This window comes from Hipposideros armiger, unplaced genomic scaffold, assembly GCF_001890085.2.
Source record: "Hipposideros armiger isolate ML-2016 unplaced genomic scaffold, ASM189008v1 scaffold_1709, whole genome shotgun sequence".
NCBI classification, from domain to species: domain Eukaryota; kingdom Metazoa; phylum Chordata; class Mammalia; order Chiroptera; family Hipposideridae; genus Hipposideros; species Hipposideros armiger.
In genome coordinates, this window is record NW_017733059.1 from 57,460 (window position 1) to 77,825 (window position 20,366).

General features: G+C 39.1%; 2 protein-coding genes across 4 annotated transcripts in view; both read right to left on the reverse strand.

The window, feature by feature from the left end:
- Positions 1–18,257, reverse strand: part of LOC109378046 (nuclear autoantigen Sp-100-like) — a 23,810-nt gene extending 5,553 nt beyond the window's left edge. For both annotated transcript variants that reach the window (XM_019634499.1, XM_019634498.1), the window contains exons 1-4: positions 18,138–18,257; positions 4,200–4,362; positions 3,094–3,265; positions 907–990 (exon numbers count right to left, since the gene is read on the reverse strand). In XM_019634499.1, coding sequence (XP_019490044.1) covers positions 907–990; positions 3,094–3,265; positions 4,200–4,362; positions 18,138–18,169 — 451 coding nt within the window. In that variant the 5' untranslated portion in view covers positions 18,170–18,257. The remainder of the gene's footprint in view (positions 1–906; positions 991–3,093; positions 3,266–4,199; positions 4,363–18,137) is intronic.
- Positions 1–20,366, reverse strand: part of LOC109378047 (nuclear body protein SP140-like protein) — a 72,434-nt gene that overhangs the window by 28,123 nt on the left and 23,945 nt on the right. The gene's annotated exons all lie outside the window — the stretch shown is intronic.

The window sequence follows — 20,366 nt, forward strand, 5'->3', positions numbered from 1 at the left end:
CCTGAGGTTCAGTGTCTGATTCTCCTCCACTTCCTCCAGCTCCTGGTGTTCTCCTTTCTGTATCTCTCTCTGCAAATGTTTCCCTCTTTTGGTCTCATGTTTCTGTCTTTTCCATGACATTATCTGGGCGTATCCAGGGTTAAGAACACAGGCTCTGGGTTCAGAATGCCTGGGTCTGTCCCTGCTCATTTGACCCACACACCTGGTCTCTCTGATTTCAGTTTCCTTATCTGCAAAATGGGCACTTAAGTAATACTAACCCCTAATGGCAGTGTGAGCACTAAACCACAACTGTCAGAGTAAATATTCAGTAAGTGAGTGCTTAGTAATATGTTTGATTTTATTGTGTTTTCTACCTTTTCCTTGTCTTTCATTTCCCCTCCTTCTTCCTCTCTCTCAAAGTACCCACATCCTCTTCTCCACATCTCTACCACTCCCTGTCTTCTCTCTCTAGATGACTGTCTTTCTCCTTAAATATTCCTGCCCTTTAACATCATCCCTCACATTTAAATCAGTCCCTTCATCTGTGATCATCAAGGGTCTCCTCTTTGACGTTGACCTTGGGCCCATAGTTCTTAGCCCTTCACAGTTTCATACTGGTCTTCTCCTAAGATTCCTTGTAAACCACAATTACTTCCAGGTCATCATTCTCTTTAAATCTGTTTTCCTGACTGAAACACTGGATTCCTGTTCCTTTGACTTTGTCACCTGGCCAATGGTCTCTTGTCAAAGCCCCTCCTCCAGGATCAGCCTCTGGTCACACGTTCACACAAACACCCCTCCCAGCCTTCTCCATGCTCCTCGGTGTTTCTTCCCTGGTCCCCAGTCTCCACTCAGGACAGGACCCCACCTCCCTTTCTGTTTTACTCTTATAAGAATATTTGGTTTTTATCTATTTGCAATCACCTTGTTCAAAGTTTGGTTGGATAGCAGGCCTCTCCTCCCTTTCTTCTCCAGCAATTTCTGGGAAAATTTTTTTGTCTGGTATCACTGAAGAGACGGCAAAAGAAGACAATTTGAGATCTCCATTCAGACCAAGGATGTCATCTCAAATTTATACATTTAGGAATTCCCAGGCCTCGGGTCACTCAGAGCTCAGTAGGTCCCAGTCCTCATGGTGTAGATCCCCCTTCATCCCTGGGGACAGAAAGGAGGACCCCCAACATGGAGCCTTTAAATCTCCCACACAGAAAGGGCCACCAAAATGTCAGGATGAAGGAGTCATGGATACATCCTGAGGCAGTTACTCATTGAAAAAGATTCAGATGGCCAGGAAAGCACATATATACTGGAAGTGAAATGTGTTTTCTGTCCTGCTCAGGCCACAAGGAAGGAACAGAGGGATTTCTTTGGTAGAAGGACTAAGATCCCACGTGTATAAAAGAGGAAGCACAAGAGCTTTAAAGATGGGGCTGGACAAGAGGAGGGTTGACTGAATTGGGTCAGAGAGGATGAGCGCTTCCAAAGGGACGCAAGGGGACAAACCAGAGGAACTAGACAGACTTCCGGGGGGGGGGGGGGGGGGGCGGGGACGGGGTGCCCAGGTCCCAGGAACAAAGGAAGGACACTTTCTGAAGCTGAAAGCAGGATGCACATTGTGGTGCTGGGGGGACGTCCCAGAGACGCCTGGACCAGGGACCCGGGAGGCTGACAGAGAGGGCAGGCCAGGGCACTAGCCCAGAGCTCCTGCATGATGGTGATTTAGCAAATGTAGAGAGAAAGGAAGTAAACCAAGAAGCCCAGGTGAGAAGGACTCTGCAGGCAATTGGGGAAGAAGACAGCAAGGAACCAGTGTGCCCACAATGCCCCAGGGCAGATGGCAAGTATACTTCCTGGGGCAATAAATCTGTTTATAAACCTTGTAACCTGCAGTATGTCTTCATTGTCTAGGAAATAACTTCAAATTACTTAGGTTTTGATGCTAGGCATTCCAAAACCTTTGTTTTAAAACCTATCCATCTTGAATAAATTCCCACAGTCTGCTTCTCACTCTGAGAGAAATCTAATTTGTCCCTGTTTTGCAGACACACCGGACCCCTTCACACTCTATTTCTTTTCCTGCAGCATCTACCCTCCTCAGTTCAGGTAATCATTTTTCTGTGAATTCTCCATTGTGACTTGGAGATTTTGGCTGGGACCAAACTGTGTTGGAATAAAAAGTTTTCTAGGCAAGTCAAAACAAAAATCACTTGAATGCATCTTCTTTACTGAGTCCCAGTTTAAAAAGAAAAAGTCATGCCTTCTCAGGGAAAAGTGGAGATTTAAACCTGTAGATTTGTAGAGTGTCATAAACCATCTCTGGCAGAGCAACTGGTTTTGTGATATTGGATTGTTTATCACCCAGTTGTAGAGAATGAGTTAATAAAACCATGATATTACTTTAAGGGCAAATTGGACCAGGGGTTAAGTTTTCTTGCTCATTACTCTGGACACCTGATAAAAGTGGCCTCTCTTTTGTGTTTCTAGGTCAACACTGGGTTTAGGGTGAAAAGTGACCTGTGATTGTAGGTAGATAACATGTGTGTGGCCTGGAAGGGACTGTATGTGAGCTATCAACTATTTTTGGTCTTCCTTCAGTGTGGTGACTCTTGTAACGTGGCTGTCCCTCGTGGGGCTCCTGGAAGCTATGACTGCAGAGTGGTTACATGAGACATTGACTCCCATGGGCATGGTGCTGCTGAGGCAGGATGCATCCCGCACCCACAGCCAAGCTGTCACTCAAGGAAGGCGGCAGTCAACTTGAAGGACTGCTGTGTGGATTGCTGCAAGGGGCGACACACAGGAGGAGCAACTCATGCTGCCTTACTGGGATGTTGTGTTCCCTGTCATTTGTCCTTCTAAGTAAATCTGATGCCACTGTGGGTCTGGTTGTCCTGTGAGTCTAAATGCCTGGTTAAGCAGATCTCAGCATGGGTGTTGTGTCAATGGCCATTTTATCATAGGATTTGAGAAGGCTCATGATACATGTGTTTTCTTAGCTGCCATATCCCCATTGCAATCATGGTGTGAGGTAGATGGTAGGAAATCAATAAACATATACCTGTGGGAAAAATTGGCCCTGCATATCAAAACGTATGTAATAAACCAAATTACCATATCTGAAGCTTTTATAAATGCATTTTAAATTGGGGTAATTCTTCATCATGACTTTGCAGAACAATACTTCTAGAATTGACAGGTGAAATGTCGCCTCCAATTTACTGAGAACATTGTACACCACTTCTTGTACAGAAAACCGTTTTCTACTAATAGATGCTTGAGACTCCTTAAAAAAAATGGAGGGGGAAAATATAAATACAGACCTTCAAAATAGATAGAGCCCTAGAAACTGATTTTATGGTTAATGTATTACAATTTCCATACATAGGTATCTTACATAAAGTTTTAGAATTTCTATGTGTTTTTATGACTACTAAGTGAAACAAATCTTTCCTCCTTCAAAACACCCATTTGTGAGCCTGATCTCCTCACCCTTGTTTACATTAGATGGAAGAAAAGCAATTTTGAAGAATAAAAAATGAGTTCAAGTTAAATAATCTTTAGCCCGTTTAGAGCCCAGTGAAATATATTAGAAATAGGCTTAGCAGGTGGGTTATGAGCAGCTGTTCTACTGACTGGACAACCTTTTCCCAGGACTGGCTTGGAAGGGCTCATGGAAGCCAGCTGATGACTTTCCTCCTACTGTGAACTTTGCCATAGAGAAAGCACCTTCCTACGGAAAGAGAAGTCTTGCATCTCCGTTTCTCCACCTCGGTCTTTTCCTAAATTAACCTGAACCCCAAGATGCCAGAAGTATCAGAAGCAAGAAAAAAGAGGAAAGGAAACTGAAAACTTTGGAGTAAGAATAGTAATCATCTACTTCCAAATTTGTTCTAAGAAAACATTATTTCTTTGTGGGTTTTAATGGTCTCAGATCTAGGTTGAAATGAAATGCTGTGTCAATTATTTCATTAAATCAAATCATTAGATTTACTCATCCATTCATTAAAATTACTTTTAATTCCTAGTTCATGCTATATTTTATGCATTTTTACAAGGCATTATACGTCTACGGAGCACACCCACGTCAGATCCAGCCTATCTCCATTGCGATTCACCCTGACTCCCATGGGCGCCATGGAGCACCGTTCCTTCAGCTAGGAGCAGGACCGTCTCCAGTGGTGCCTGCTTCTCCTCTCTCTTTTTACTTTATCACTTACTTCATATGTTTCATTGGTGATGAATTCATGGTCACGGAGAAGTTCAAGAAAAGGAAATGTGTGTTGTATTGCATCTGAAATCTCCACCTTACATTTTCTGAAGTGTTTGCGAGCGACCTCACAGATCTGCTTGTGGTCTCTGTTCTGGTCTCCTGAGGACATTCTAGGGAGGAAAGAAATTAAGCGAAAGTGGTTAAGATTTTGAGATGCTTATGGAGGCTGTAACACTTTATATATGAAGGATAAATTGTGAATAACCAACACATATGAGATAAGTGTTCCTGAATAGAGAGTAGATAAAATGGAATTGAAGCAATAAACAAAGATATGATAGAAAGAAGCATGGAACATGAGAGACTTACATAGTGCTGAAAAAGTTCACTCTGTCCTGGTCAAAGCCATTGTAAAGTTATGTTATTCTAAACACATCTAGAGTATTTTTTTATTAAAGTAATTTTAATTGACCTTACATATCTCTTTGGAAGATGCTATATTAGAAGTCAGCCTCTAGCAGTGCCAGTTTCATTTTTATTATTTATTTATTTATGTATTTATGTATTTATTTATTTATTTATTTATTTATTTATTTATTTATTTATGTATTTGGAATGACACTGAATCTTTATTATGTTTAAATAAATTTTTATTAAATTTATTGGAGTGGCATTGGTTAGTAAAATTATATAGGGTTCAAGTGTACATTTCTATAATACATCATCTAGATATTGCATTGTGTGTTCACTACCCAGAGCAGGTCTCCTTCCATCAGCATATATTTGACCCTTTTTACCCTTTTCTACTGCTCCTCCACCCACTTACTTTTTGATAATCACTAAACTGTGGTCTGTGTCTATGATTTTTGTTTGTTTGTTTGTCTTGTTCATTTGTTTCTTTTAGTTTTATATCCCATATACTAGTGAAGTCATATGGTTCTCAACTCTCTCTAGCTGGTTTATTTTGTTTAGCATGATAATCTCAAGATCCATCCATGTTGTCACAAATGGCAGTGTTTCATCTTTTTATGGCCAAGTAATATTTCATTTTATATATGTACCACATCTTCTTTATCTTATTATCTATTGAAGGACACTTTGGTTGTTTCCATGTCTTGGCCACCGTAAATAATGCTGCTATGAACATAGGGATATATATGTCTTTAAGGATAAATGTTTTCACATTTTAGGGGTTGATATTCAGGAGAGAGATTCCTGGGTAATATGGTAATTCAATTCTTAATTGTTTGAAGCACCTCCATACTGTTTTTCATCGTGGCTGTACAAATTTACATTCCCACCAGCAGTGTATGAGGATTCCTTTTTCTTCACAACCTTTGCAAAACTTGTTATTGCTTGTCTTATTGATAACAGCAATTCTGACAGGTGTGAGGTGGTTTCTTATTGTGGTTTTGATTTGCATTTCCCTAATAGCTAGTGCAGTTGAGCATTTTTTCATAAATCTGTTGGCCATTTGTCTTCTTGGGAGAAGTGTCTGTTCAGGTCTTCTGATCATTTTTTAATTGGATTGTTTTTTGTTGTTGTTGTTGAATTGTATGAATTCTGTATATATTTTGGATATCAGTCCCTATTGGAGGTGTTGTTTGCAAATATCTTCTCCCATTCAGTTGGTTGGCTCTTTGTGCTGTTGATGGTTTCTTTTGCTGTGCAGAAGCTTTAATAGTCATAGTCCCATTCATTTATTTTGCTTTTACTTCCCTTGCCTTTGAGGTCAAGTTCATAAAATCCTCTCTGAACCCAAGGTCCAATAAGTTTAGTAACTATTCTTTCTTCTATGCAATTTATTGTTTCAAGTCTTATGTTTAGGCTTTTGATGCATTTTGAGTTAATTTTGGTATATGGTGACAGACAGCCATCTAGTTTAATTATTTTGCAAGTGGTTTTCCAATTTTCCCAGCACCATTTATTGAAGAGGTTTTGTTTTTTTCATTGTAAGTTTTTGGCTCCTTTGTCAAAAAGTATCTGGCCATATATGCGTGGGGTTTATTTCTGAGTTTTCAATTCTTTCCCATTGGTCTGTGTGCCTGGTTTGTTTGTTTGTTTTTGCAAATACAATGCTGTTTTGATTATTGTCACTTTGTTGTATAAATTGAAGTCTGGGAGTGTGATACCTCCAGCTTTGTTCTTTTTTTGTTAGGATTACTTTTGCTACTTAGGGTCTTTTGTGAGTCCACACAAGTGTGATGATTTTTTGTTCTATTTCTTTTTAAAATGCCATTAGTGTTTTGATGAAAAATTAAACTTGTATATTACTTTGTGTAATGTAACCATTTTAACTATGTTGATTCTTGTAATCCATGAACATGAATATCTTTACTTTTTTTGTGTCTTCTTCAATTGCTTTTAATAATGTCTTATAGTTTTCAGTGTATAGGTCCTTCACATCCTTTGTTAAGTCCTAGTATTCTTTTTGTTGCAACAGAAAAAGGAATTGTTTTTTTCACTTTTTTTCCCCTGAAATTTTATTATTAGCATATATAAACACAATGGATTTTTGTACATTGATTTTGTATCCTGCAACTTTAATGTATTGTTGATTGTTTCTAATAGTTTTTTTATGGAGTCTTTAGGGTTTTTGTATATAAGAAATTGTGTCATCTGAAAAAAATTAGTTTAACTTCATTTCCAATTTGGATGCCTTTTATTTCTTTCTCTTGCCTGATTGCTCTGGTTTTAATTTGCACAAAATTGAGATGGAGTAAACAGGTCATCTAAATAGGAATAATACACAATGGAAAAACAATAGAAGCTCACTTTTAAAATGCATCTTAATTAACAACTAAGAGAAAATAAATCTCAGAAAAATAAATACAGGGTGTCCCCTCTCTGATTTATAGCAGTTAAAAGAAATACCATTCTGAATTATAAAACCAGTTCATAAATGATAAGACATGGTTTGACAATGATATAATAAGGTATAAATTGAAATTTTACAAGAATATCAGTCATTTCTCCTGGAACTTCTACTTTAATATGAATGTGTCCATGGTATTGTTGTACAGGTCTGATAATTAGGTTCATGAACTCATCCTAGAAAAAGTGCTACATACCTCATTGCTGAATGGTCACCTTGGAAGGACTCCCCTTGGGAAGCTATGCACAAATGCTAGTGCCTATTCCACCCCTCAAAGCAATTTTGGAAACTCTTTTTTCTGGAATGGCCATCAGAGCTGTTGTCATATTACCCTTGATGTCCTGAATGTCACCAAAATGTCATCCTTTCAATATTTTCTTTATCTTCGGGTAAAGAAAGAAGTCATTGTGATGGTTATATCAGGTGAGTAGGGAAGGTGTTCCAATACAGTGATTTGTTTACTGGCTAAAAGGTCCCTCCAGACAGTGCCATGTGAGCTGGTACATTGTCGTGATGCAAGAGCCACGAATTGTTGGTGAAAAGTTTAGGTCATTTTCATCTAACTTTTTCATGCAGGCTTTTCAGCACTTCCAAATAGGAAACTTGGTTAACTGTTTGTCCAGTTGGTTCAAATTCATAATGAATAATCCCTCTGATTTCAAAAAAGGTTCACAACATTGTTGCAAAAAGTTCACAAACTTAATTGTCAGACCTCATATATCTGATATACAAAGACTCTAGCCTACTGATAAAATATGATATACAATCCCAAAGCAAACAGACCTGAAAAGGCACTTAGAGTAAATGAAAATGTCCAAAACCATGTGAATACATGCAAACTAAAACATCAATGAGAAATCATGGCTCACCCATTAGATTGGCAATCACAACTTCATAAGGGACACTGCAGCGTGGCAGAAGATTCAGAGAAACGGACATTCATTGCTGGTGTGAGCATGAATTGCTGTAGCCTTACAGAAAAGATCTGGGCATATCTACTATATTTTAAGATCCACTACATATTGGCCTAGCAGTCAGCCCCACTTTTGGAACCCATTGCATGGAAATAAAAATGCCAATAAGCATCTTATAGAAACTAGAGCTCCAGAACTGTCAGTGTCTCCCCAGTTGCCCCAGAGGAAAATCAAGTCCTTACAGTGTTGAGGAGCCTGAAAGAACCCAGCCCTTCTCTCCTCTCCTGGAGCTCACTTCTCCCTGGTCAAACCGCCTCTTTGCTGTTTCTTGACTGTACCAGGCACAGTTTAGCTCTAGAAACGTGGTGCTGGCTGTCTCCTCTGTGTAGTGTGTTTTTTGTCCAGATATCCATGTAGTGAACCAACTCCCTCTTCTCCTTAAGGTCCTTCTTCCATGTCACCTTCTCAATGAAGTGGCTAACTTACTTGAAATCAAAGCCACAGCCCCCCATTCTGCTCATGCACTCACTGCCTCCTAACCTAACTCTATTACTTTGTACCATGCCCTTATTATCCCTTAACATACTAAATTAATTACTTATACATTTTATTTAGTATTTATTGTCTTATAATTGTCACTATTTTCCCCCAAAATATATATGCAATCGAGAAAGAGATTTTGTCTGTTTTGTCTATTGATTTTTCTTGAGTACCTCACATGCACAAGGTGCCAATAAATACTTGTTGAATAGATGCCCATAACTACAAAAGCCTTTATGGAAGCATTGTTTATAGCAGCAAAAAAACAACAATAGCAACCTAAACCTGAAAACAACCTGATTTCTCATTTGGATGAATGATTGAATAAGTTATGGTAAATCCATACTGCTGGAATATCACATAGCTATTTATTTTTAGTAATTTGGATAGAAGATCATAGTTTATTGATGAATAAAAACGTAAAGCTCAGGTTAAAATATATCATGACCATATTTTTATGTGTCAAAGTTTTAAAAATCTTGTGTGTAAAATTTGGAAGAAATGTTGGGAAAGGCATGTAATGCTATACCCAAGGCTGTTAACACTGGCTTATAAAAAGTGTAATGGCTCCACCTAAGTCCCTTCACATCCTTCTTTTTAAAAAAAATGTTTTTAAAATAATTTTTCTATTTTTCAATTACAGTTCATATACAATATTATATTAGTTTCAGCTGTACAACATAGTGATTAGATATTAATATTACTTGAGAGTTGATCACCCAAATAAATCTAGTACCCATGTGACACCATACACAGTTATTACAATGTTATTCACTATGTTCCTTCTGTTATACTGTATATCCCCATGACTATTTTGTAACTACTAATTTGTACTTCTGAATCTCTTCCCTTTTTTCAGCCACCCCTGTAACACACTCCCACCTGGCAATCATTAGTTTGTTCTCTGTATCTATGAGTTAGTTTCATTTGTTTGTTTGTTTTGTTCTTTAGATTTCACTTATACGTGAAATCATATGACATTTGTCTTTTTCTGTCTGACTTACTACACTCAGTCCAATACCCTCTAGTTTGTCCATGTTGTTGCAGATGGCAAGATTTCATTCTTTCTTAGGCTGAGTAATATTCCATTGTATATATGTATCACCTCTTCTTTATTCATTCATACATTCAGGGACACCCATGTTGTTATCATATTTTCGCTATTGTAAATAATAATGAACTGAACATATGGATGAACATGTCCCCTCAAAATAGCATTTTGGAGTTCTTTGTATAAATACCCAGAAGTGGGATTACTAGGTCCTTCTTTGTCTCTTGTTAAAACTTTTGTTTTAAAGTCTATTTTGTCTGGTATATGTATTGCTACCCCAGCCTTTTATCCATTCCTTTACTTTCAGTCTGTGTGTGTCTTTTGATCTGAAGTGAGTCTCTTGCCGGCAGTATATGTATGGGTTTTGTTTACTTATCTATTCAGCTACCTATGTCTTTTGATTGGAGCATTTAATCCATTTATATTGAAAGTAATTATTGATAGAAATGTAGTTATTGCCAATTTATTATTTATATTTTTGATCTATTTATTATTATTATTATTATTATTATTATTAATCTTAAACAGGTTCCTCTAAGATTCCTTGTAATACTGGTTTGGTGGTGATGAACTTCTTCATGATTTTCTTGTCTGGGAAGCTCTTTATCTGTCCTTCAATTCTAAATAACTTTATTGGATAAAGTAATCTTGGTTGTAGGTCCTAGCTTTTCATCACTTTGAATATTTCATGGCAATTCCTTGTGGTCTGCAAAGTTTCTGTTGAAAAATCAGCTGACAGTATTATGGGAACTCCCTTGTAGGTAACTAACTGCTTTTCTCTTCCTGCTTTTGAGGTTCTTTCTTTGTCTTTAACCTTTGGCAGTTTAATTATGATGTGTCTTGATGTCGGCCTCTTTGGGTTCATCTTGTTTAGGACTCTGTGGTTCCTGGGCTTGATTAACCATTTCCTTTGCCAGGTTAGGGAAGTTTTCAGTCATTGTTTATTCAAATAAGTTTTCAATTCCTTGCTGTCTCTCTTCTCCTTCTAGTAACCCTATAATGCAAATGTTGGTATGCTTGATGTTATCCCAGAAGTCCCCTTAAACTCTCTTCATTTATTGGATTTTTTTTCTGTTCTGATTGGGTGTTTTCTGCTAACTTATCTTCACAATCACTGATTCAATCCTATGCTTCATCTAATTTACTGTTGGTTTCTTCTAATGTATTATTCATTTCAGTTATTGTATTCTTTATTCTTTATTGGTTCTTTTGTATGTGTTCTATCTCAATTTTTATGTTTCCTATGTCTTTGTTGAAGCTCCTCTCAAGATCACTGAGCATCCTTATAACCAGTGTTTTGAACTCTACATCTGGTAGATTGCTTGTCTCCATTTTGTTTAGTTCTTCTGGTGCTTTGTTCTGTTCTTTTATTTGGGACATGTTTCTTTGTCTTTCCATTTTGGCTGCCTCCCTGTATTTGTTTCTATGTATTAGGCAAAGCTGCTAAGTCGCCTGGTCTTAGTAGAGTGGCCTTATGCAGTAGATAGCCTGTGGGACCTACAGTCACAGTCTCCTAGTCACTTGAGCCTGGTGCTTCAGGTGTGTTTCCTGTGTGTGTTGTGTGTGTCCCATTGTAGTTGAGACTTGTTTGCAGTTTACTTTTTCTTTAATGGAAGGGATTGCCCCTCAGGCTGTTTGGTTGTGAGGACTGGCTGTGATTACAGTGGAAGAGCTGTTTTGCAGGGGCTAATCCTACAGGGCAGGATTCACTTCAGCAAGGCTCTGGTGCCTGATCTGTCTGCCTTTTGGGTTTGTTATCTGTGGAGGCAGCTAGATGGTAGTCTGGCTCAGTCTAAAGCCAGCCACTGGGTGTGCCTGCCCCTAGGGCTTCCTGGAATAAGCCACAAAGCAATCCACAGATGGATGCCATTTGCACTGGGCTTGGAGGTGCCTGGGAGAGACTAAGCTGTGAACCGAGGCCAGCTTCTATCAGTGCCAGGCTCTGGGCTGCTTAGCAAGAGACATGGGGCATGCCAATGCAAGATGCTGCATTTTGGGTTTTTTTTTTTAACCTTTGAGAGAGTTTAGAAAACTCTGCAGCATGAGCCAAGACAGGCCATTTGCATAGAAAAGCCACTAAAGCGGCGTTGGTGTGGCTGCAAGCTGGGTGGGGTGAGGTCCCAAGGTATCACCAGGGTGGGTCCAGTGGTGTTAACCAGTTTGATGGAGGCTCAGGTATAGCATGTGACTAAGCCTGTATGCTGGGAGGAGGAAGGTTTCAACAGAGAAATTATAGATTCTGCCAGCACTTCTGTTTGGGAGAAAGCTGTTTCTCCAGCCCTTGTCCTAAAGCCAGACAATTCAGTTCCTCCCTGTATATTCCTGGCTCTTTTCAAGCTGCTGCCCCAATGGTGGAGCTCAGAGCAAGTGAGTCTGTCAGCAAGTAAGTTCACACATGGGCACTTTCAGAGGGACACCTGGGACCCCAGCTGCCTTCCATCTCACTCAGCCATAATCTCCACTGGTTTTCGCAGCCAGAAGTTATGGGGACTTTGCTCCCTGGCACTGGAACCCTGGCCTAGGAAACCTGGTGTGGGGCTGGGATTCCTAGCTCTTTGAGTGGGGTCTTCTGCAATCAAGATATCCCTCCTGATTTTTAACAACAACGTACAGTGTGGGACCTGCTTGTTTTATATCTCTGCCCATCCTACCAGTTTTGAAGTGGCTTCAACTGTATATCCTTAATTGTAAGACTAATGCTCAGCTAGGCTTCATTTGACTCTGATGGTTGCTGTGCAGTTTAGTTGTAATTTTGATGTGGTCATGAAAGGTTGCAAGCACAGCATTTTCCTACTATGCCATCTTGACTGGAAATACCCATTCAGATCCTCCTTTCACTATTTTTTGGTAGTATCAGAAAAAATAGAAATGATAGAACACACAGAACAACACTTTAGAGTAAGTATATTTAATACCCTACAGCTTATATTATTCTTTTTAAAAAACAATGTTCTAGAAAACTTAGAAATGTAAGAGTTGGATTCTCAAATTTAAAAATAAAGTTAGGCAAAAAATAAAACCCTTAGAAATAAATTATACAAAAGGAATGCAAGACTTATGCTGAAAACTATAAAATATTGAAGATAGAAATTAAAGATCCAAATACATAGAGACATTAAATTTTTTTTTTAGGTTGGAAGAATTTATATTTTTAAAATGACAGTTCTCCCTAAATGGATTTATGCATTTAATGAAATTTCTATTATTACCCCAGTAGACCTTTTTGCAGAAATTGAGAAACTGATCCTAGTATTTGTATGGAAATGCAAAGGACCCAGAAGAGCCAAGTCAATCATGAAAAAGGAAAAACAAATTTGGAGGACTTATACTTCCCGTAAAGTTACAGTAATCAAGATACTTATAGTACTGGCATGAAAACAGATATATGGATCAATGGGAAAAAAGTGGAGAGTGCAGAAATAAACCCTTATATTTTTGGTTAATTAAAATTCAATGAAAGTGCCAAGGCAAGTCAATGATAAAAATTATTTATTTCAATAAATGGTGCTAGGACAATTGAATATCCCCATGTACAAAGATTAATTTATACCTTTACCTCATGACATACAAAATATCATCTCAAAATGTATCATAGACTAAATGTGAGAGCAGGCCCTAATTCACTTCAGGTGATCCACCTCATTACTTTACCTGCCTAGTAGAGGTAAGGGGGACACTCTCATGTGGAAGATGACAACATTGGGAGCCTCTGTGTCTTGTGAAAACAATTCCTGACATTCAGTCAAAAATAGTGTCAAAAGACTGAACTATAGAATGAAACCAAGAGAAAAAATACATAATAGAAGCAGATGCACAGATGATCCAGAACTTTGAGTGAGCACATGAAAGCTATCATTAAAATGCACAAAAAAATGGATTAAAAAAGGAGAGAATAGAAAGTTAGACAATTCCACCAGAGAACTGAAACAGAAAATAGTCAAATGGACATGTTAGAACTGAAAAATATAATTTCTTAAATTACTCTATGGGAGGATTTAGCAGAAAATTGGACACAGAAAAAAGATATAATTAATAAATTAGCAAACTAGAAGATTGACAGAACACCAGAAGATATCCAACTAAAGTACATAAATTTTAAAAATAAAAATTCAAAAAGAAGTGTGAGGAAAATGTGAGTCAGCAGGTATAACATAACTTATACTGAAAGAGAGGAGAAAATGTTGGAGAGAGGGCAGAAGAAATGTTTGAAGAATAATGTCTGAGATTTTTCAAACACAGACAGAAGACATCAACTCACAGAAATACTTGTCAAAAACTAGTGCCTTCATTGCAGGTCTAAATTTCATCCATAAATAATGTTTTTCAAATACAAGTGAGTACACAGTAAAAAACAAAGCAAAACAAAACAAAAACAGGGGGAAAAACCCTAGAAAAATAACCTTTGTGAATAGAGTGTGCAAAGGGAAAAATAGTGATTTTTATAGTGGAGAAGCCTACAAACACCACTTTAACCAATTGCTCAAGGACAACAGCCATGGTTACAAGTCAGGTTGACATCTCCCCTGCTATGATGTTATGAGAGGAGCACTTCACCTCTGTGGTATTCTTTTATAAAACCCATAACCCAAGTTTAATTATGAGAAAAACATCAAGATGAACCCAAATTGAAGGACATTCTACAAAATGCCTGACCGGTATTCTTCAAATTGTCAAGGTCATGAAAAACAAGGAAAGACTGAGAAGCTGTCACAGACCAGATAGAACAGGTGACAGGATGGCTGAAGGCAATGTGGCCCTGATTGAATTCTGGAACAGAGTGAGGACTGTAGTGGAAAAACCGGTGAAATTATAAGTGTGTATGGTTTAGTAAACAGTGATATACCAATCTTGGATTTTTAGGGTTTTTTTAATGTCCTATAATTATGTAAGAGAATAATGTTATAGGAAATGAAACTGGGTGTGTAGTTACAGAAATTTTTGAACTACCTTTGCAACTTTTCTGTAAATATAAAATTATTCCAAAATAATAGTTTATTTGTTAAATAATCTCTAGTATTGAGAATAGTAAAAACAATAGAAAATAGGACCAAGAACACCTCATATGTTGAAACTCTCAGATGTCAACCATAAAACTTCTTTAAATTGTGTAAGTTTTTGTATTAAAAAAGGAAGCCTGCAACAAACATTATTCATAATTATGCAATAAGAACAGTTTTCCTTTTGGAATGTGGCTCAAGACATAGATGATTACTATCACTATTTGTATTTGCCATAATACTGGAAATCCTGACCAATACAGTAAGGCAAGAAAAAGAAATAATAAGTATAAGGATTATATTTCAATAAAAAAATGGTCATTATGTATATATTATATAAATGAGTATATATTTCCATAGACGTTATTAGAATCAGAGAGTGGCAAAGTTTTGATTCATTTCTGTCTTAATAACAGGCATCTAGAAGGTTGATTTTAAATTTTACTGATTTAAGAGCATAAAGGTATCGAGTATCCATAAATAAAGCAGAATACCTCTAAAAACTCTAGGGAGAAAAACACAAATTTTATTAGAAAATGTTTTTCAATTAAAAATATACATCTACCATATTAATGAGATAGAAGACACATGTTATAAAGATGTCAATTCTCTTCAAATTAATGTATAGATTCAGTGGAATCCCAAATAAGATCTCACATGGGTTTCGACAAGCTGATGTGAAGATGCAAAGGGCCAAGACACTTTGAAAAAGAAAAGAGGACAGGAAGATTTACCCTACCCGAAATCAAGAGTTCATATGAAGTCGTCACAACTACGACAGTGTCATATGACACAAGGAGAGGCCCTCATAGGTCAATGGCAGAGAAGAGAGAGCACAGAAACAGACTCTGCATATAATGGCCACTTGGGTAAAGGGTGGCACTGCAAGTCAGTGGGGAGAAGGATGGTTAACCAAACAATGGTGCCTTCATAAAAACTGATAAGAATAATGACAGATCAAACTGTAGATGAGATGGGAAGCAATTCAGTGTCAGATAACACAGAAACTGTGAAAAATAATTCATCCAGATGCAAACTGTGCAAACCAGGGGTGATGGGAGAGTTGCCCAGCTCAAGCATAGCGAAAAGGGGAGTAAAACCCTGGCAAGAATGTGAAAAAGGAAGTAAAGCAACACAGAAATGAAACTGCAGACAGAATCAATCTCAAGGAATAACCCAGAGGATGAAGAAGACATTCCAAAGCACTTATATTGCATTAAAACCTAAATAAATAAAGCAACAGTGTGCAGATGGGTTGATATAATAACAAAATGTGGTTTAAAGTCGAGCTTGCAGAGCTGTTGAAGAAAATTAAGGCCCTCCCTCAAAAATAAACGCAATCAACTTTAAAACAATTGGAAATAAGAAGAAACCAAAAACTACTAAACATTAAATAATTGTCATAGAAGAAAGGTTTGAGACAACCACTGTGAACAGAAAGTAAAACTTTAAAGAGATGAAAGCATTAGGTACAGATAAAGCTCTGAAGGCTAAAGCTGCTCCAATGGAAGAATAGTTTTGCCCCCAAATTAAAAAATAATATGTTTTTGAAGATATAGAAGAAGAAATTTTCCCTGAAGTGAAAGTGGAATTGAATCTGTCATCTTAAGGAAAAAGGACTATGGTTAAAGACAATGTGCATGGAATTCACAGTAACTTTCAGCAGCATTTTAATTATTCATAATATCAAGAGTGTATGTATCTCATAAAATCAATGCCATCATAAGTCTATACTTTATCTTTCAAGCTTTAATAAAATAGAAGTCACCATAGCCAAAGGTAAAAGATAAGGAAAGTATATCTATAACTTTCAGAGTATTTAGCAAACTCTCCCTTATCATCTGAGAAAGGACAATCATCTCAACTGATAACACTGGCCAAGAATAAACCAGCAAACAATTCATAAAAGAGGCAATTTCAATGCCCAATAGACACAATAAACTGTTCTCCTCCCATGTAATCAGACAATACAAATGAACTAAGTGACTCTCTTTATCCAGCACCTTTGCAGAAATGGGAATTGGGAGATGGTTCATCTCATTGTTAGTAGAATACATTGGTTCAGCTACTCAGAAAGGCAGCTTGGCAGGATTTATAAACAAGTTAGTATTAGTACCCTTTGCCTCAGTGATTTTACTTTTTTGGTTAATTACATAAGACAAATACTTGTATATATGCAAAACAGAGAAAAATATATGGATGTTGTTATCACAGCTTGTTGGTAAAAGTGAACAATTGAAAATGACCTGTTTGTTGAGCAGCGGTCCAGAAGCCGGTGACTTATCTGCCTCGCCCACCCCGGAAGAGCGCAATGATGGTGCCAACTTGGGCTAGTGAAGCAACGTCCTCCATGGCTGGACTGAGGAGTGGGGCAACAGCAGCTTGTCTATTCCCCTTCCCCCAATTCCCCAGCACTGTTCCCATTCCCCCAATTCACCAGTAAAAAAAAAAATCAAAAAAAGAAAAGAAAAGAAAAGAAAATGACCTGTTTGTGAATGGGAGAGAATGGTTTAAAAATTATGGTATATCTATTCCATGGAGTAGTATGCAGCTGTTAAAAAGAATGCAGATCTATGTTTCTTACACTGAGAAGTTCTCTAATATTTTTGCTATTAAAATAAGTAGCAATGTTAAATGGCATATAGAATATAATTCAATGTTTTAGAAAAACAACATGCGAATTATGTATTTAGGGAAATAAGTTATACGTGTAAATGCATAGAAAAAGATAAGGAAGGCCATGTCACAACCCTCAACAGGACCAGGATTGGAAGCTGCTGGGGGTGGGTGGTGAGTGGGGCTTTTTCCCTCTAAATACTTTATGTTGTTTGAAATTTCATGAACAAGAATCTAAAATGTAATTCTTTGTAATAAAAAATGTCTTTAAATTAAACATATTAAGTAATGTTAATTATGACTCATTACTAGAGAAAAGGATTTCTACCCTTTTCCTCGTCAGATGTATAACCCAGAGAACAAAATCAAAGTAAAAATAAAAACATTCAGCCTGCACTAGTCTTTCCCATCTTAATCCTTTCTCTTTCTTTTACTCTTTTGATCCAGATCAGTGCAGGGAGAACTCAGACCCACGGCCAGAGATGGGACTAGGCCGGAGCTGACCCGTCCCCAGGTCACACATGAGACCACAGCCCTCAGTGTTTGCAAACAACTCATGTGTTTATCCTGAATTTCATATTTTCTAAACTACCTCCTTTGAAACAACCTAGGTGAAGGTGCAGGAGGCCTGAGGGAAATGAGGAGGTTCAGAGGTCACAGGAAATAACAATCGCTGTCTCAAAGCGTCAGACAGGACAGCGGACTCCAGGCCGTCCTGCCAGCGGAGCAGTGGTTGTAAAACAAGAGTCACGTGGGGGTGGAACGCTGGACGCACACCAGCAGCTGTCCTGCTGCAGTTTAAACACCGGATTTCTCACTACATATTCCTGCATTTCATTACATCGCTGTGAGTGTTCTTATCTAAGGTTAAGGTTTAGATGAGTGCCTATTAACAGCCCCTAAAGCAGCAACATGGCCAGAGAGAAAGTTAAAGGAGGAGAGAGAGACTGACCTGGTGCTGAGGTGGTTGCTCCCACAGGCCATCTTCCCGGCCTGGGCCCTGCCGGGGCCTGGAGCCTAGGCCTTTAATACCTCTGGTCTCCCCTGACTGGGTCCAATGTGGCTGCCCAGCCCTGAGCAGGAAGCCTGTGAACCCACTCACCTAGAGAGGGCTCCACCCAAATGGGGAAAGAGAAGTGAAAGTAACTTTCTGTGGGCATCATATATGTCTCCCTCCTCCTGCAGCCATCATGAGATGTGGCAGCAAGAATGGAAAACAAGAAGTGACGGTCAGGGCCTGGAGGCCAGGGGAGGAAGACCCCAGAAGAGTTGCAGGGCCAGCTCCCAGGAGTCCCCTTCTTTGTGCAAAGATACCAAAACCATCTGAGTCAATCTAGCTAGGTGTCCTCAGCTGCCCCCCCCTTCTAAGAGGTGCAGAGTTTACATGGCATGGGGTGAACTCCATCTTGCCCCTTGCCCTTGCTGAGATGGCCGTCAGGAAAAGAGAGAAAGACAAAAGCTTCACATCTTTGCTCAGGCTTGTAGAAAGTCTGGAAATGACCAAGTCAGACTTGATGTTTGGACACCAGGTTGGAGAAGCAGACGTGAGATCAGACAATTAAGTTAGTGAACCAATCCTAGAAAAAGTGCTACATATCTCATTGCTGAATATCACTAGGGTCACCTTGGAAGGACTTCCCTTGGGAAGCTATGCACCGACACCAGCACCTAGTGCACCCTTCAAAGCAATTTTGGAACTCTTTTTCTGGAATCAGAGCTGTCATCGTATTACCTACCCTTGATGTCCTGAATGTCATCAAAATGTCTTCCTTTCAGTATTTCCGTTATCTTCAGGTAAAGAAAAAAGTCATTGGGGTCCATACCAGGTGAGTAAGGAGTTTGTTCCAATACAGTTATTTGTTTACTGGCTAAAAATTCCCTCACAGACAGTGCCATGTGAGCTGGTGCATTGTCGTGATGCAAGAGCATGAATTGTTGGTAAAAAGTTAAGGTTGTCTAAGTTTTTTATGCAGCCTTTTCAGCACTTTCAACAGTAAACTCGGTTAACTGTTTGTCCAGTTGGTACAAATTCATAATGAATAATCCCTCTGATATCAAAAATGTTTAGCAACATCATTGCAACAAGTTCCCGAACTTAATTGTCAAACCTAGACACTTAGAACCATGGTTTTCACATTCGTTCCCCTCAATCTGACTTTCTCTGGCTGTGAATAAGGTCCTCTTCCAATTATTTTTAAGATGCAGGGAAGGGTTCTACCCTCTCTCCAATTCTATTCCTTCTTTTCCCCAAAAGAGTGAATATCAATCTCATTGGGACAGATTTCAGGGAACTGGTAAGGATATTTCACCAGAGGGCAAGGTCTCAGTGATCCCTCCTACCTCTATTCTAGTAAACTGACTGCGATGGACACTCCTGTCCTGTGCTCCGGATCCCACTTGGTACATGGGGCCCAGATAAGGTCTGACACACATGAGACTAGCCTTTTCTAATGTCACCTCTCTCTCCTCTGTCCCTGAATAGCAGGCTGACCAGGCCACCATCATTCTGGGTATTGGTATAAATGTCCCACTTCTTCCTGGGTCTGCTTAGAGTCACCAAGATCGCCGAATTAGAGGCTGATAGCAGCTGCTGGGTGGGGAACCCTCAGGGGTCGGCCCTCGGGGTGGACACTCCCACACTGGGGCTGCCCTGGCCAAGGAAGGAGACGCTCCTGTGGGGCCAGAGAAACCTGGGCAGGCACCCCACTCTGCAAGAGCAGCGGGCTTTCCGAGGAATCAGGAGGCCTCTGCGGAGAAAGCAAAGTTTCCTTGATGCAGAAAAGAACGTCACACCCACGTGGGTAGGAACTGGACAGGACCATCTTCAGAGCAGGTTGAACTCCTAACCACCCTGCTGGACTGATTTGAAGGAAATAGGGAGCACCTTGGGCATTTCCATGGCTGCAAGCAGCACTGACACTAGGGACCACTTCTGCTGTCCAGGAAGTAGCCGAGCTACTGGGCCTGGAGACCTGGGAAGCAGGAGAGGCAGCGACTGAGGAGGGACAAGGAGCGGAGGACGCACCAAGGGGACCGGCGTCCTAAGCTTCAGCAGGAGGAGCCTCCATCCAGAATTCACTAGTGGGGCCGAGTCCCCAACCTGGGAGGCCCTGTGGGGACAGAGGTTTGTTCTGAGACGAAGCAGCAGCATCCTGGACCTGGACCTGAGGATTCAAGGGCA